Source organism: Mytilus trossulus, chromosome 12 (assembly GCF_036588685.1).
Source record: "Mytilus trossulus isolate FHL-02 chromosome 12, PNRI_Mtr1.1.1.hap1, whole genome shotgun sequence".
Classification (NCBI taxonomy): domain Eukaryota; kingdom Metazoa; phylum Mollusca; class Bivalvia; order Mytilida; family Mytilidae; genus Mytilus; species Mytilus trossulus.
Window position 1 is genome coordinate 45414639 of NC_086384.1, and position 19767 is coordinate 45434405.

Below are 19767 nucleotides of genomic sequence, written 5' to 3' on the forward strand. Positions count from 1 at the left end.
AAGGTGCAAAAGTTAACAAATCATGCATTCTCCATTCATCTTGTTAACTTTAAAAAATGGAAACGAAACAAAATCGTGTCCTTTGAGATGGTAATGCACGCTCGTAACATTATTCACAAACCGGATCCTTTTAATTTGACTTGATCCCTTGAACATCAATGTTGTTTAATTTGTTATATACAAGTGCATACAAACCATGCAATCTCCATTTATTTTTGGTTCAATTGTTTATTTTTCAGTATAACTCGCGCAGCGTAAAGATAAATTGAGAAACAAATATCTTGTCACTCTAGTCATCTTGTTCGTTGCAGTACCTGTTACTTTTCAAAAAATTAAATTGATTCTGGACAAAAGTAACGCTTGTGATCAGTTTATTGGGGTTATCAGTAATTAATGTTATTTTAAGGAGTTCATTAATGTTTAAATTCGTCCTTCCACTCATACTTTCGATTAAATTTTATCGAAATGTATTCACTTTGTAAGTCGAGTGAGATAACCGAGTTATCAATAAGGCTTCAAGTTTGTATATATTCTTCAATTTCATACAATACCTAAAAAAACAAAAGCCTTACTGTTCTTGTTCTTCCATAGTTTGAATATTACTGTAACATTTATAAATTATTAACGGTTCGAAGCATTGCTTGCTGGTTAAATCTTGACACTGTGGTTTAATTGGTTATCAAACGTACCGGGATTTTAATTTAGTACGCTAGACGCACGTTTCTTTTACACCAGACTTATCAGTGACGCTCAAATCGAAATATTTATAAAACCAAACAAGTACAAAGTTGAGCATTGAGGATCCAAAATTCCAAAAAGTTGTGCCAAATATGGCTAAGGTAATCAATTCCTGGGACAAGATTATTCTTAGTTTTTCGAAAAATTCAAAGTTTTTTGTAAACAGGAAATTTTGAAAAATGACCACATGATTGATATTCAGGTCAACACCGAAATGTTGAGTACTGGGCTGGTGATACCCTCGGGGTCGAAACGTCAACCAGCAGTGGTATCGACCTAGTGGTTTAAATAGTTATCAAAAGTACCAGGATTATAATATAGTACGCCAGACGCGCGTAATGACTGGCATTGCCTAATACCAGAACCTAAATGGCACTTTGATACTTTTATCAACTAAAGTTGTAAGAAGTTACCCGCGGTAAAATCAAAATTGATACTTTCAAATTAAGAATTCATTGTTGATATTTTTTCTTATTTTCAGTTTAAATGAAATTTCCACAAATGTTTAATATCATGATTCAAACACCTATCATAAGTGTTTTTAAAAGTCCTTTGATAGATTGGATTTCCTACCAGTCAAATAATACTTGTATAGAAAACTATGTATATGCAAAGGTGTCAAAACTTTCAAAAATAAAAGAGCAGATTTTCGAAACCGTTGGAAATGACAGAAAGGACATTCAGATATATGTTTCCCGAAATATTTCCTAAACTAACCAAACATCTAAAATCTAAAGGGCGAATACGAAACAACAGTTTGCATATGACCTTTAGGGTAGAGAGCAGTGTTGATTTGTGCTGTTTGTGTAACACAGAAGAGTGCCAAACCAAAAAAGGTCTCCTCATTTAGTATACTAGATAAACGAACAATACCAGTTTCAGTGCACATAAAGAAATTCGTGAAGCACAACATTGGCATTTGGAATATAAAGTATGCCTGGAAGAACACAATCATAACTGTATTCAAAATACAGTAAGTTTATGGTACGCTTTTCTAGAAGAATTTTGTATTTTTATATATGTGATCACCCTTATACTTATGGAAACAGTGAAACTCTTGAAAAATTAACAGATTCTTACCATAACACCTAATGGTATTGAAGAAGAAAAACTACAAAAAAACTTCAAGGAAAATTTTAAATGGAAAGTACCTAATCAAATGACAAACAACTCAAACACATCAAAAACACCAAACGAATGGAAAACAATTGTCATATTCCTGACTTGGTACATTGTACAGGCATAAACGCGAGGCAGATTTTAGTTCAAGTGACAGGCATTTTCATTTCACATTTTTTAATGTCTATCTTTTTAAAAATTATGTCGGTACCAAGGCACTGGTTGCATTGCAACTGAACCGAACACGTGCGCTGTCTAATTCAACATTCCCTGCACTAAATACATGTAAAAGATGATACATGTATACTAAGCAATTTCATGCAGTGAACAATTACTCCTTTGATTAATAAACAGTTGTACGTGTACTTCCTTGAGGTGAACATGCGCTTTATCTTAAACAAGTAAAATTAATCTCTGGTAAACGATGGTGCAAAGTCATGCAACCTGGAAAGTGTAAGTTATGACTGCATGTCCTGTGCTTTTAATCACGTGTTACATTAAGTATGCATACCACTGTTGGAATCGCCTTACATTCCCCGAGTAACATAGAACCACCAAATGCAAATAGCGCAGTGCAAGCTGAGATCAAAACTGCTTCTAAAATCCTGAAATACATTTAACGTTAATGGAAAGATTAAGATATACCTAAGAATATGGCATACTATGTTTTTCTTACTACCACATTTCCATGTCCTGCGGACCGTTCGGTGTTGAAAGTTATTTATCGTTGAAATGTTAACTTGGGCAACACCATGGGTGCCACAATAGTTGGGTAGGAACATATTACCCTTATTGACCTCCTACATGGGTTCACCTTAAGTTTATGTTGGGTACGCCTGGCTTAATCTGTATTTGTTTAGTAGAGTTATATACATTTAACTTTTCTTTCTATTATGGTATTGTCTTTCATTCGATTAAGACTTGATCAGACAAAAATGATCCTTTCAGACTGAAATCATGATACCAGTGGTTTTTCTTCAAATTGTGATTGCTTGGTTGTCAAAACTGGACCTTAGAACTTTATTTTTTGTCAACCTGTGTTAAAGGGAATGTTTGCATTCGATATAGTCACTCTTATTCAATACTATTTTCCCCGTATGTATGTTTTATATCGTCAGTACACTACGACAAGTGTATTACTATAACTACTTAGTATATGTTTTAAAACAGTTAGACTTTAAAGAAAATAAAAAAAAAAATCTTAGACCTGTGCCGTCAGGGTCTAAATTTAATTTTACAATCTGAAGGTTGTTATTTTGTAGTCAATTTTTGTACCAAGCCAGATATGTTATTATCATATTTTTGTTCTATGTATGTTGGTGTTTGGTTTTGTTCCACTTTAGTGTTCCTGTTGTTCCTTTGTCTTCTTCTTAAAGTTGATGTGCATCCCTCGGTTTTGGTCTGTAACAACAATCAACTATAAGTAACTATAAGTACCTGACAACCTTGTGCTTCTTCTGAACATGTTTCATTCTATACTTGGTAATAAGTTTATTGAGATGATTAAATAGTGCACCCATTATGCCGCCTATAAAGCCCATAACAATGAAGACAGCCAGATCTAGTATATTCCAAAGTCGACATCCTATTCCAGTATCATTAGAGCACTACAAGAAAAAGTTGGGACGTGTTTAGGAAGTGTGTAGCCAGTCAAATTAAAAGCCATTCCATAATTAAAAGTGAATTAGATAAAAGGGTGACTGCTTAACGTTCAGTGGCAAATGTTGCATATATATTATGGACCCTGCTTGGTAATAAACATATACAAACTTTAACGTGCTTTCTCACGATCAAGGGAGCATATTCTAGGAAGAAATCAAGTTTCAGACTAACTAACAATAGAAACTGCATGCACTAATTTAAAATATTTGCGTTAACCAGAGGAACACTTTCACGAGAACATAAATATAGTAAAGAGCGCGTGACTACTTATAACGATTTTTCGAAACTTTTTTTTTATAAAATTCAAGTCAACTTAAACATCCAATGTATCAACCTGTTTGATTGATTTATAATCATCAACATACCTTAAAAACACCAAAGTTGATTAATCCTGGCAAGTAGAAAAATCCCCAATCATTACTGTCTATCCCTGATAGGAAGAAATTTAATGAGTAGGTTGCTGCCATCGAACAAAAGAACTGTAAATGTAATAAAGTAAAATCTACAGATGTAACTTAGGCGAAAGAAAGACAACTCTGATCTAACTCATACGATAATACCAACTTTAATGCACCTAATGTGCATTTTGACAATATATTTTTAACTGATTCGGTATAAGTAAGTTTCTAATATTTATAGATTGAATACAACAATTAATAATAACTAGAATGAAAGAAAGAAAAAAGTACCTGTTAGATATAGGCAAACTTATATGATTTATTCCGGGTGTTATCTTGTTATCAATTGAAATGATTTTAAAGAAAAGTTTTGACATGATTTCTTCGAAAATATTCGTGCTTGTCTAACAAATTTTTAACTCACTGTTCGCCAAGTTAGTTTTTGGTTCCAAAAAGAGCATCCTTCCTCTAAACTAAATAAGACGCCTCCTATTGGAGCACCAAATGCAGCTGTACCAATATAGAATAAATAAAGGGAGACAAGTTACATTGCGTTGTTCATTTATCATTTTATTCAACAAATTGGTAATGAGGTATCTGGTAGATACAAGTCTCATTGGCAATAATACTAAATCTTGTTTTAATAAATAACTTGATAAGCAACAAATCCGGTGTAACATGTAGAGCAGAATTTGCTTACCATCCTGGGGTTATTGTTGATAAGTATACTGTTGTTTTTTATTTGGTCTTGTTTATTTTTTTGTGCCATGGTATTGTCAGTTTGCTTCCGACTAATGCGATTCAATACCCTTTTGATGTCTTTCGCCTCTCTTTTAGACATGTCTTATTTTATATCATGTACATTCATGATACCCTTTAATATTTGCTATAGACTAAAGTGTGACATCCGAAAAAAAGAATGCGTACAAAGTACACGGATGGCGCATCTATGTTCAGTTAATCAGTGTACCGGAAATATGGGGTAAAAACTTTAATTTGGCATTAATAATTATTAGACACTCGCATCATAAGGAACATGTGTACTTATTTTCAGGTTGATTGGAATTCAACTTCATAAAAAACCACCTTGAACAAAAACTTTAACAAACAACTTTATTTTGAAGCGGGACAGACGGACAGACAGACGGAAGAACGGACGCACAAACCCAAAATCATAATGCCCCTATGTGGAGCATAAAAAGAATGCTTATATATGTTCTTGTTAAAAGAAATACTGCAATGACAATGATATATGTACCACGTGATCATTATTCATACCTGCTACCCCGGCTGCTGCTCCACCGGAAACAAAATCTCTTTTGTCTCTGAAAATCAAAATCATACAAAATCGTTTTAAATTATCTTTTCTGTTATCAAAAAATTTAAAATTGCTTAGACTGTTAAGACAATGAATTAAATCTTGATACAAGTTTATGAACTTTTTAATCAATAATTATGTTCATTACAATGTACAAATGAACTTTTACTGAGAATCAACCCACTTATGGTGTTGGTTATGTAAGGCTATGCGGACCATTTCTACTTCTACCGGATAATGTCCATAATCAACATTACCCCCTCCCATATTGGGAGGATTTAGTTCAGCTTTGTCACCGAGGCTTTGAAAGTATCGACTGACGGTGCTGATATAACCCTATGCGAGAGATAGTTCCAATCTCTGATAGTACGTGTAGAGAAGGAATATTTCCGGTGATCCCTTGATGCAGCTGGATTTTGTCATGCATGTTTCAGGGCACTCGTTTATGTGGCATCAGGCGACCTTTCTTTGTTACTGCAACTTTCTCATTAACAATTTTGAAAACCATGGTGAGTCTTGCATCTTTTCGTCTTTGTTCCAGAGATCTCCATCTAAGTGTTTTGTTTGTATTTGTTCGTTCGTATTGTATGATTCGGTTGTTGGTGGTTTATAATTATAATGCTGGTCTGTCTTATATATTTTCTTATTCTATTCATGTGTTATTATAAGGATTTCTTCCATCGTAATCTATGGTTGAGGTCGTTTTGAGAAATATTTTTTAATGAATGAAAAACAAGTGATGCTTATACTTACCGATCAGTTCTAAAGTAACTGTATGTGTTTATATTAACTCTTTTGAAAGCTATACTTTGGAACTAAAATGTAGAAACAAATGTTTTAGACTTGTCTCCTCGCTATTCATGCGAAAGGCTTTGTATTTATTTATGCCAGTCTGATTCCAGACGATACCATAAGAGGAGAAATAGCTGGATGTTTTTGTATTGTTTGTTTGGCTACAAATAAATCAAATGATGAAGTCAACCTCGCATACGAATTTCTCATTGCTTAATTTAGGTTGATATATTCAAGATTCAGCTCGATGGAATTGTTTGTCGTTGTATTGCACTGTAGCTTATGTCAGGTATGAACGATATTAAACAAATCCGATCAGTTGTAATTTGGCACTTATTTGGAAGTTGCAATTACTGGTTTATGCTGCAGTATTTAGTTCTGTTTGTCATCTGTTTCCATTTAAATAGACTGCAGCAAAATTTGGTATTAATTTAAACAATAAATATCGATTGACACATAAATCTTTGCAATAAAAACTGTAGCATGTACATGTAGATATATTTTGCATTATATTTGTTTTTATTTGTCTTTATAAGGAGAATTATTTTCGATATTTGTGTAATTTTCAAACACAATTCAAAAATAAATAATGGGAGTAGTTTAATTGTACAATATCTGTACAAATCAACCCATAATTTGTCTAGAATATACACTGAATGTAGTGTTTCTCTGGAAATAATACTTAATTATAGGGGTAGACCTTGGTTCAGGGAGATAACTCTTTAAATCTGGAATGTGTTTGTGAAGGCCTACCTAATTAATGATTTAAAAATACTAATGAATCTACCTGTGGTACTCCTGCGCCAATTATAGCACCACTGTGAATCATAGGTCCTTCTTTTCCAACAAATAAACCTACGAATAGAAACTGTTTATACACATAAGTGTTCTACCAGTATTTTTGATACATATTTTGTTTATTGATTCATAAACATATACAAACATAGAAATATTATAATTAGGTTTGTAGCTTATACGCGAATATTATTACAAAAGGACCCAATGGTGTTGGTTCATAAGATAATACACGTTTTATTCTTAAATAAAGTGCCACATTAAAATAGAACTATCTCACATGTGCATGTGCATAAGATTAAAGCAAGCAGTGATCTGTTATCGTTGTGATAGAAGTTGTGCAGAATGCAAATATAAGAGTAACGAGAGATGGTTAGATTGCCAATGAGACACTATACAACGGAGTTAAAAGGAAGTTGATGTGAGAAATCATGGACAACCATAATAAACATCACCGATGCTTAATTACTGTATAAAGACTGAATTATCAATGATATGGAAATATTATGATTAGTTTATCAAAACGAAGACGTGTTACACATCGTTGTCAGCATAAAAGAATTTGATGCGACTGTCATACAAGATTGTGGTTTAGCTAGCTATAAAAACAGGTTTAATCCACCATTTTCTAAGAAAATGCCTGTACCAAGTCGGGAATATGACAGTTGTTATCCATTCGTTTGGCGTGTTTGAGCTTTTGATTTTGCCATTTAGATAAGGACTTTCCGTTTTTAATTTTCCTCGTGGTCCAGTACTTGAGCGATTTTTCTTTTCGCTATTCCGTTATTAGCTTGTATTAACTAACCTCCTGCCACACTAAATAATACACCAATTGCTTTAGATACCAGTGTTCTAAGTCTTCCAACGTTTGGAATCTTTACACCATTCAAATAACATTTGATCTCAGGTATTCCTGAACCAGCTGCAACTGGCTAGAAAATGATTATTTTTATAGTGATTAAGATTATAACATAATGTTGACTGCTGTACCTCTATTGTTTTTTTTTTTTTTTACATTTTTCCTACTATGTCTGTTTGTTTTGTTACCACATCGTTAACTTGTCAATATAATGGAATTTGATGCGACTGTCAAAGTGAGAGGTTTATCTATCTATAAAACCAGGTTTAATCCACCATAGTCTACATAAGAAAATGTCTGTACCAAGTCAGGAATATCACAGTTGTTATCCATTCGTTTGATGTGTTTGAAATTTTGATTTTGCCATTTGACTTTTTAATTTTAATTTGATTTTTTTTGTGATTTTACATTAAAATGTACAGAATCATTTAAGTAAGTGCATATAGTATCCAATTAAGTCTCAGTGAAAAACAAACCAAAAGAATACCTTGCTAAAGATGCAAATAAATATTATTTTTACTTTTTTTTTTCTTTTTTTTTTATCTTATTGCTTTTTAAAAACTTAACAACAGTATATTTAGGGTCGATGATTTGTAAAAAAAGGAGGTATGAACGAAGCTTTTCATGTCCAAAATACTTTCTCACTCTTTACTGGTGAACCTGACATTTACAGTTACGAAGCATTTGCACATGTAAACAAACGAGTGAAATGAAACTAGTGTACACCCACCTCAATAATAACTAATGAAGAGGCTATTATGCAAAATCCCACATTAAACAAAAGCAACCAGAGAAAGGAAACAACCAGACAACCATCTTCCATACATTTGTATATAGCTGTGTATTTAAGGAAAATAGTTGATGCTATATTTTACTCGGGTATGTATTATGGATGAGGCGTGTGTATCCGTCCATACGGTGATTGGCGAGTATTTTTTAACGTATTATATGCCAAATAAAAGAGATACTTTTTTTCTGATTTTAAGGAGGAACGCTCGCTTTGCCTTCGTCAGAACCCGTTTCTGTTCCTCATTTCTATACTTAACAGAAAATGTAAATATACGAAGAAACAGTTTACATCTTGTATGTTGATAAAATACTAATTTTTGTTTTTATTGTACATTTGTATTTATAATATACAATACGTTTAAAAATTACCGTTGGAAACTTAGTGCTTGAAGATTTAACATTGTATTATACTTCACCCAGAAAAAGATCATCTCTAAAGTCTTTTATAATATACAGTACATATTTATGTAAAAGGATACAGCTTTCTACTGAGTTGTACTTCCACTTTGTCAACAGTTTTACAACATAATCAATAAATAATGCAACCTAAAATATATATATCACAAGTAATATAGAAATATGTGTTAACATTTAGGAACACAAATGTGTGTACTATGTATACATATGTGAGTAAAACAGGGGATTATTATACGAGATATACTGCTCTAATGATTTTATAGAGATACATGCATAGCAGGAGAAGCTTATCCTATCGACGTACTTATAATCATTTAGGTAACGATTGTGGCACTCATACTCAGATTTAATCCAATCAAAAAACTGGACTTGGTGTTTCAAGAACATATTTTTCTCTCCGAGTAAGGAGTAAAGTGTGATGATCGAGCATCCCGCTTTTGCTCCTTCTTGGGTTAATGTGAGTCTCTATACGTTTTTGCTTGCTATTTACATGAGTTTCCTTAATCAATTTCTGACATTTGAACATAAACATAGTATTTTTTTTCAAACTTTGAGAAATTCAATAACTTGGATTCAGACTTATAAATTTTCAATAATTAAGTGTATCGCTGCTTTCGATTCATTCGTGACGTGTAACATATTGATCAACGTGTTTTAAGTTTCATAGTGTTCGTTTACATTTCATACAATGTAATGGCAGAGGCTTCAGTGCCATTCCACAAAAAACATATTCACATTTAATCAAACTTACAAGTCCAGTGAATATTCCGACAAGTAACGTGACCGCCCATTGTATAAACTCTACTTTCCTCGCCGACTAGAAACAGAAACATAGATATCTCGTACATGATTTAGCATCCCAAATAGCCAATATAAAAATTCAACGCATAAAGTCTCTATTCTGTCACACCATTGATTATTGTGCAATATTTGTATATAAAAAACTCATAAAAATAGTTTTATTATCTTGAAGAATGCATTTTGCTCCTGTCCCAATTCAGGGGCCTCTGGTCTTTTTTAGTCTTGTATGGTTTTTAATTTTAGTTTCTTGTGTATAATTCGGAGTTTAGCATGATGTCCATTATCACTGTACTAGTATACATATTTTTTAAGGGATCAGCTGAAGGACACCTACGAGTGCGGGAGTTTCTCGCTACACTGAAGACCCATTGGTGGCCTTCGGCTGTTCTATGGTAGGGTCTTGAAAGATACTATTCAAACTAAAGAAAAAGATCAGTGGGCTTTCAAGCTTTCTGATCTTGCAAAGAGGATTAAGTCTTGGTTAGCTAAATATTATGTATTTATTTTTTCTCGCACATATACTTTTCTTCCAACATAAACATATTATTGGTTGTGTATCTAATTTTAAAATTATACGACACAATTTAAATATTTTTGTACCGCTAAACATGTATAAACCATTATTATATAACTGATGGCTGCATAAATCTCAGTTATTTTTTTATGATCAGCCTTGTTCTTTGATTGTAGTAATTAACATCAGTAAATTATGATATATTAGCATTGCTGATGGCTATGTACCTTTTCTTTAACATTAAAATGACCACTGTCCTTTGGTCGTTTGTAGTTAGTTGTAGTAATGGCAATCATACCAAATCTCCTATTTTTTAAAATTAAAATCCAACTGAATGCACTCTACAAATGTTCTTTGCTCAATTGGTTTAGCGTTACCAGCTTACTGTTCCAGTAATATTGACCATTTGAGTGAGAATGCTCATTTTAAAATTATTTTGATCAGTGGTACATTCGGGATAATGGTGAAACTTGTTTTATGCATCATTATGGTTTTGACCTTTTATTCTGTGTTAAACAATAAATTTCATTTGTTGTTTTCTTCTTTAATTTTATGTATAGGTCCATGTACAGTTTAAGTCTAGGAAGCTTATGCTCCTAATGAATAAAACTAACTGCTAGTAGTAAATTATAAATTCAGTTTCAGAATATATCATAACTTCGATTGTGTATTTTGAGGTTCTTACAAATCTCTACATTATATTGTATACATGTAACCGACGAATAGTTTCTCCTTTGTTGTGTAAACATAGTCATGAGCCTGATATTGAGCGAATGTCGTTTGTTGAGAGTTGTTTTGTTATATAGATCAGATCGTTGGTTTTTCTGTTTGAATGGTTTTACAATAGTCATTTTAAGGGCCCTGTACGGCTTTCTGTTCGGTGTGAGCCAAGACTCTGTGTTGGAGACCGAACTTTGACCTATAATGGTTAACTTTAAAAAAAAAATTCGTAACTTGGATGGAGAGTTGTCCCATTGGCACTCTGATCACATCTTCTTTTATTAATAAGTCTTCTAAGCTTTGGTACAAGCCTTACCTGTTTGTCGTGTAAACTGTCACAGTATTCCCCAAAAGGCTCATTATAACACTTGTCATAATTCAAACTCTAAAAAAATATAGATACCAATGTTTTCATGTAAAAACTGTGCATAAAACATTTAAAGATACTGAATTCACAGGCACTTGTCTCAGAAATGTGTTTTCCCTATATACCTTCTTATATAACCTTATATTAAGGTATATAGGATTTTTTTTCTGAGACAAGTGTCTGTGACTGAATTAACCACTTTCGTAGCTGTGACGAAAGTCGTTAATTCAGTCACAGACACTTGAATTTTGGTAAAAACAGGCAAAGAGCAATTTAAATCATGCTAAATATTTTTGTATTTCTAGAAAGAGTATTTCACGAAAGGTAAATATTTAAACTATATTATTTGAAAATAAAAAAAAGAGTGAAAGTCTTCGAAAATATATTACTTGTCGGTCAACAAAAAGCAGTTACACTCTTAATATTAAAGAAATTTTACTATAACTCGTCTGCCTCCTATTTTAATTATAATCTAGTGATATTTGGTAAATCTTAAAGCTGTGAACTTTATCAATATTTTCGTGCACTTGAGATTAACGGATACAATATATCTGCAGTTAGGAAGAAACTATTAAAAGTCAAAAGTCAAAGGTGTTTTTTTGTCTGAAACTATAACACAAGGAGGTATAGGGAAATAAGGGTTCAGAATTTAAAATAAATCTCATCAAAATGGGAATCAGAATGAAGTTAGATGGTCGTTCCCTTAGCTGAATGGTATAGACTTTTTTGGATAATAACGTCTAAAATATTCAGTAGAAATATCTGGCATATCTTACCTCGTAATCTTTTCGTGGCAGTTCTCCGGTATCATGAAACCTGTTGACCACATGACCACTTGCCTCCTGAAATTATGTTGATGAACTAATGACATTTATTTTAATTGATATTAAAAAAATTATGTGTATGGCTTAATTCTTAAAGAAAAGAGGAAAATATACATAGGAACATCCAAACCTCATAATTATAGGAAAAAAATGATAAAGCCATGGCAATATAGTATATACGAAATACGACGATAAGACGAACAAATCAAAAACAAAATCCATTGAAACCTTAAGATTGAGGAACACAAATTAGTTGCACTCATGAGCTCAGGAATGGTTAGCAATTCCTGCTCCACAGCAGGACAAAACGTCGTGCTACTTGTGCAAAAGTATACAAGAGTCAATCTAAATTTGATGTAAAATTAAATGTACACGAAACTTTATATTTGTTCAAAGGAAATTCTATGTAAAATAAAATGTTACGAAAATTCGAGTAACAGCAGTATTTGTTAATATTATACATAACGAACCACGTCCCCAACGTAATCATTGGTTTTACTGTTGGCCGACGGAAGTCCATATTTTGATACCCAAGTAATTAAAGCGTGGGGTTTTCCCTGAAGTTAAACAGGCATAATTATAACATTATGTAACACCAGCAGTATATACTCAGCATCTTACTTGTTAAAACTAAATACAAACGGTATAACAAACATGTTGCATTCCCTTATATGATATTTATTTGCTTCGTTAACATTTCAAAAGGGGGCGTTTCTTTACAAAAAATAAACAAATACAATGTACATTACGTGATTTGCATATCTCTCAAGTTCCGCATCACTTGAACTTGGATAATTAACAAGACCATGTGAATCTTCGTCTCCACGACAACAACACTTAAAATCCATTCGATCAATCACTTAACAATGTTAATTGTTGACATTATAATCTTCGGATATATTGTATCTCCATTCAAATGATAACTATCCGAAGATGTTAAAGTTATTAGAGTTATCTTTCGTTGTACAGTTATAAATAAATAATCTTTATTGCAAAAAACATGAAACCCTGACGGGTTAAAATGCAAACATAGTACATTGTATACACAAGTGACAGGAAACATAACTATACATGAAAAATGTTTTTAAAAAGTGAAGTTGATATTAATAACATATATTTATATATAGATGTATATAATAATTGACCAATGTGGACCTTATTTTCGCAATTCCATAGATTGCTTTATATAGACTACAACACTAGACAAAATATCTTTATTGGGAGAGTCATAAACGACATTAACAATGTCTATGGAAATTAATATTTTCAGTTATATCTTTAATAACCAAAGTCATAATGTTCAGCTATAGGCAAACAATATATAAACTACACAAAGTATACCTAAATAGCAGAAGGAAGTGTGAAACATAATACAGCATGTTAGATCACAACTTTTGTGCACGAAATATAAATTTACCCAAATTACATAATTCTCTAAGACTATCAGAACTCATTAATTGTATATATTTATACATAAAAAGTTTTCTCCAATAATATTGTTTTATAAAATAAGATCCTAGACCATGGTAAGTAGGAAATTTAAAAATGAAATGCATCTCATTTTCAATGTCACTTTTACAAAAACTACATAGTCTAATACTTTTTGGATTTGTAGAATAGCGTTCAAATTATATTATAGCTACATATGTATATCATGACTACTAAGTCTTATTTTGGTAATACATGACTCATAAATAGCTGGTATAGGTTTACATAAATAATTTTTGAACCATATATCTTTAACTTGTACATTTATCTTAATTATTAATTTGGCTGTCAAAATCTTGCTTCAGACAATGAAACAGGCGTTGTTTTTAAATTATCAAGTAAAAAGTACTGGAGAGCTTACTATCTAAAAATAAACTTTGATTACACCGAATATCACCTAAACATATACTAAGCAACTCATTTTAATTAAAATACAACCAATTTGTCTTGTTATTTAGACATTTTTGTAAATCATCATATATAAATCAGTAACAGTTTTTCAAAATACAGTTTGTGGTACATAAAGCTTAATATATAAAAAAAGAAGATGTGGTATGATTGCCAATGAGACAACTATCCACGAAAGAAGTCAGTTTTTAAAAATTCGACATTTTCTGGTGTGCAATAAAGGCAATCTATCTATCTCATAGTACACCATGGCATTACTAGTAAAACAGTACAACCCTTTGTGTTTGTAAATAAACAGTTCAGATACTTACATGTGACAAGACGACTAAACGTAAAGCAGCAAGTATCACAAACAAATACAGAAGAAAAATCTACAAATATTAACGTCTGAAAACCGACAGATATTTGGGACTACTGAATTCTTTGATGAAATAAGATGATGCATGCATTCGGCAATCATCGGTAGATTCCGCTACTCTCCTTGTAGATGAGGGTCCGGAATCGGCCGAGTTGAGACAAATGCTCATGCACAAGATATCTAATGTAAATGAGGGTCCGGAATCGGCCGAGTTGAGACAAATGCTCATGCACAAGATATCTAATGTAAATGAGGGTCCGGAATCGGCCGAGGTGAGACAAATGCTCATGCACAAGATATCTAATGTAAATGAGGGTCCGGAATCGGCCGAGTTGAGACAAATGCTGATGCACGAGATATCTAGGACACACTTTTAGAAAAAAAAACTTACAAATACTCTCGAAATAAATAATCGGTAGATTTTAACAAATGTTGTCATGGACCAAAGAACGATATAAAATAGAGAATGGAAACAGGGATTGTGTTTTAGAGACAACGACTCGACAAAAGAGTTAAACAACAACCACACATAGGTCTTCATTACAGCGAACTTCAACTGGCCCCTAAACAAATAATTATACATGCATTTAATTATATTGATAGTACACTTACCCATTTCAGTCAATGTGACCTGTTTTGCAATCTAGCCATTAGAACCATTCCTACATTGATTGATTGATTAATTATTGTTTTCTATGGTAAAGTGGCAAACATCTGTGGATAGAGAAGAATTTTTATCTTCTTTGCACGTTAAGAACGCTTATAACAACTCTTTGAGGGGTCCGTTGGTGGTGTCTTGTAAGGCAAAATGTCTGTCCTTACAAATATAATTGTTATCCTAATTTTCCAATGGCAGTACATATTACCGACGGCCTCTTTTATAAGACCTATTATATTTATTGTCAACTTATTCTCTTCCTCAACGTGCAATATTTTCAACTGGACATTAAGTAACAAACAACCAACCAATCGTTGATACGCTACAAATTATCCTTGTTTTGGTTTTACTTGTGTTTTTTTTAAATCTCATTGTGTCGTGTTTATAGAATAAAGTGTTTACCTTTACTTCACTTTATTATTGAAAATACAAACAAGCTAATTTTTAAGGGAGCTACCATTTGATTTTTACGGGGGGGGGGGAGGGGGGCTAGGATGAAAAATTGTGTCCTGCATTTTTTTTTATTTGTAATCTCTGTCCTGCCTTTTTATTTTTCAGTCTATTCGGTCCTGCCTTTTTTTTCTTAGCTTATCCTGACTTTTTTACAACAGTTGTCATTCTGTCTTTTTTTTTTGCCAAAGTGCTCAGCCTGCCTTTTTCTTTTACTCAAAATCCTGTCCTGCCTTTTTTTTCAAATTTCATCCTAGCCCCCCCCATAAAAATCAAATGGTAGCTCCCTAATAACAGATCTAATCAAAAGGATGAATAATTCACCAGAAAAAAATGGCGAGAATTAAAACGCTTTATTACTTTAGTCGCTAGGGAGACTTCGCATGAGGATCTATGAGGTTCTTATGTACGAACAGTCAACCTTAACAAATATTACATAAATTAAGAGGTCAATGACCGACGGAACCATAACAAAAATCCGTGGGTATCACCTTAGGGACATTCTTGTCATACTTCATTTTTATTTTACTATAGGTTTGAAAAAGAAACAAAGTTTTATTTAAATTATTATTTAACTTTGATGAGTTTAAGCAGTACGCCCAGTCACTTTTAAGTATTCGATACCCTGAAGTGTTCCATTCGCAATTAAAACCTTTTATTGTGATGAAGTTTTCTCCTTTTTTGCATCAATTTGCCATAAAACTGAAATTGACATTTAACCTTTATTTTCAAGATCAAAATTTCAACTATTCAAATCTCGATATTTTGACTTTATTATTATAAAAAAATGAACTTGAAATAATGAAGTTTAAAAAATCGGATTTTTTATTTTCAAAAAGCAGACATTTCCAAATTTTAAAAAGTTTAGATACTCTAACATTGAATTTAAAATTAAAATTTAAAAGATTTTCAATGTCAACTTTGTTACCTTGGAAACAAAAGTCAATGATAAGTTAATGTTATTATATCCATAATCAGCTTCCATATGTTTTAGTACCGGAAAGTTGAATGCGAAACATTATGCATCCTGTTTTTATTTCAGAATCTTTAAATCCCCATTGGTAGAATGAAGTTTAACTGCTGATCTAACCCTAATTGTCAGCCTTTAAGTTGCCTTTCCATAAGATCGGAAAGGGACACACCAGCCTCGGCAAGAGTTTGAACTCACAACCATGTGTCGACAAGCTAGTGATTACTGCATAGAGGAATTGTTAAAACCAGTCGGTCACCGAGGGTCCTCTAATTCGACAGTTTTAACATTAAAAAAAGTTATCTGCGTAGATAAAAATGCTTCGTCTACAGGTCGAACAAATGTACACCTCCAGTATTTGGTGAGAACAACTGTACACCTCCAGTATTTGGTGAGAACAACTGTACACCTCCAGTATTTGGTGAGAACAACTGTACACCTCCAGTATTTGGTGAGAACAACTGTACACCTCCAGTATTTGGTGAGGTTCGTCTTGCTTAGCCTTTTGTTTTCAAATTATAATACTGGGACCTTTGATAACTATTCTAAATGAGTCTAGAAATATACAGAACAAGTTAAATTAAATATTTACTTTTTGCAAGATAGTATGCATATTCAATTGGTTTAATCGCAATACGTTTAAAACGATTCTATTTATCCCATTCGACAGTTTTAACATTAAAAAAAGTTATCTGCATAGATACAAATGCTTCATCTACAGGTCGAACAATGGCATTTAAAGAATTTGTTAAACATGTCCGATATTTGTGTCGGCATATAATGAATTCCCTGGTTTCTACAGTGTAGTAAATTTTTGACTTTACAGAGGGTTTATATTTTGATATATCCTTGTTAGCTACAGGACGCGGAACTCGTTGCAGGTTTTAAGATTTTCCTGTTTCCCTAAATAATTGTTCCTTTGTTACTGCTTCCCAATTGTGAACTTTCCATTTCTATATTGATATGATATTCCCGGGTTTGTATTTTCTATCATGATTTCCTTGATAGGGGGTTGCTGCTCAACAGGAAGCTATTTAACAAAGAGTTTCAAATGGTGAAGTTGAAGTCATACCGTCTTTAATTTTACTGAGCGGACGCCATTCCGAATGATTGACCGTTATGGAATATCCGTTCCACATATGATATCATATATGTTCCTTAAGTCGTAACTACAATCCTGTTCCCTTTTCAAGAATGTGACCTACCGAATTATACTATTTTCGGGTTGGTAATTTTATTAGCAACACGACGGGTGCCCGTGACATGTTGAGCAGGCTATCTGCGTACCCTTCCGGAGCATCTATGATCACCTCCAGTGTGTGGTGAGGTTCGTCTTGCTTAGTCTTTCGTTTTTAAGTGATCGTCCACTAAAAAAGAAAGTTTGGGTTTACGAGGCCCCTCATGGGGGGGGGGGGGGTCCTAGTAATCACATAATCACCATTTTTTTGCCAATATAATCACATAATCATTAAATATTTGCTTATCTTTTGTAATCAAATAATCATAAACTAAAAATACAATCCTAGGTAATCAAATAATCATGAAATATTTGGCTTAATAATCAAATAATCATTAAAAAAACGGCCAAGTAATCACATAATCAAAAACCCCATGAGGGCCCTCATTTACTACGTTATTGAAAAGTTGATATGGGATTGATACACAACCAAAAATGTATTTAGTGTCACAAAGTTATGAATAATTGACGTACAAGTAATTGGTGTTTATACCAAATTTTCTTATTTTGAATTTTGAATAAAAAAATATCCAAAATTTTCAAAAAAACGTTTACAGTTTTAACAACCTGAAAAAAAACATTTCTGATTTTTAAAAATATCAAATCGATATGTCTTGCCTTTTTCAGATAACTCTTTATATACTGTACATTGTGCTTTGTATTGTCACAGAAAATCAAATATTTGTTTATCAATTATCACCCAGCCTTTTTCGTAAAGACAAATTATAAAAAAAAACGTTGTTTTTTTTTTTTATCTTTACCTATTGTTATACTTTTCACATAGGTATACATTTTTAGTCATGTATTTAAATATTTATCTGAACTGGCCAGCTGTTGTGCCGAGCAGTGAACTCTGAAAATAAATCTAAGTAAAGCATACCCATTTGTGTATCATATAACAGATTTATAAATTTTGTATATATGGCCTGTAAGCTATTTGTGTTGGCAAGAATTCAAACTTACAATCTCGCTTAAATGTCTAGTATTTACTTTTCCCATAAGTAAATTTAGATAAAGCGGACTTCAGTTTTATGTCTGACACGAGTTCACCCAATCTAAAATTTTAATCTTTTGGGAAAATATCACCTCACATATATTCTGATAGATTTAATATTCTAATGAAAGAAATGGGATTTATAGAATGGCTATTTACTGATATACCGTATGACTTATGTACATAGTTTTCATGGCCGTATACCTTTGTTGGTATAGAATGAAAAATGCCTTTCCTTCGTTTTAATACGAAATGTCTGCGGTTTTTATGGTATGGATAATAAGATATATATACATATCATATTAAGCTAGCAGCGAGTCTACGTCTACATTTTAAATTGAGCTTCATAAAATATATTAAATATCTTCTCTATTATGAATAAGTATCAGTGACAATCTTTTATTTTATTACAAGTTTCACTTAAAAGTTGAGCAATTGAAAGTTTCTATTACTTTAAAAAGTATACTTTTATACGACGCTTATCTCGTTGATTTATCATTGTTCCTAGAGTAAACATATTTCACACATGGCTTATATAATAGGTAATGAAAGTAAAGGGTAGATTTCCTTTTAATCGGCGTGAAACAAGTCTGAACTATACATTGTATAATTGCTTTTTTTCCACGTCAATTGAACTCCACTGCCATGGATAGTTGTCTCATTCGGGAAACCGTACCATATCTCCTTATTCTTATTATCAAGTACGACAACCCTTTAAAAGATGCATCAACTCATTTACTGAGCTCTTGGACATAAAAGAGAGCGTCAGATTCTCTCGCCAAACGGTCAACATTAGAAACTGTATAACTGAATTCGTGATTGCAGTTCGAATTCAAATTTATGTTTCAGAATTGTAACGTCTTAAAAATACCAAGTAACACTTTTTCAATTTCACATCTATACCGTATGGTATCTGGCGAAAACAAAATACGGATCAACGTCAATGTGACATCAACCTAAATACAAAAGTCATCTAAATGGCAATATGCCGTATAAAAACCTGGAAGGGTATGAAGTATCCATCCATGACATTTAATCAGTACATGTATAAGAAGTCCTTCACTTCCATTTTTTTCTGGTTTAGGTGTTCT

General features: G+C 32.5%; 1 protein-coding gene across 1 annotated transcript in view; it reads right to left on the reverse strand.

The window, feature by feature from the left end:
• The window catches only part of LOC134692662 (H(+)/Cl(-) exchange transporter 6-like), a 56871-nt gene extending 43842 nt beyond the window's left edge, over positions 1-13029 (reverse strand). Inside the window, exons 1-14 of the mRNA XM_063553131.1 lie at positions 12863-13029; positions 12066-12131; positions 11239-11307; positions 9639-9704; positions 8950-9016; positions 8412-8518; positions 7628-7754; positions 6815-6882; positions 5989-6050; positions 5196-5242; positions 4342-4427; positions 3885-3998; positions 3295-3464; positions 2369-2462 (exon numbers count right to left, since the gene is read on the reverse strand). Coding sequence (XP_063409201.1) covers positions 2369-2462; positions 3295-3464; positions 3885-3998; positions 4342-4427; positions 5196-5242; positions 5989-6050; positions 6815-6882; positions 7628-7754; positions 8412-8518; positions 8950-9016; positions 9639-9704; positions 11239-11307; positions 12066-12131; positions 12863-12961 — 1242 coding nt within the window. The 5' untranslated portion in view covers positions 12962-13029. The remainder of the gene's footprint in view (positions 1-2368; positions 2463-3294; positions 3465-3884; positions 3999-4341; positions 4428-5195; positions 5243-5988; positions 6051-6814; positions 6883-7627; positions 7755-8411; positions 8519-8949; positions 9017-9638; positions 9705-11238; positions 11308-12065; positions 12132-12862) is intronic.
• Positions 13030-19767: the final 6738 nt, after the last annotated feature.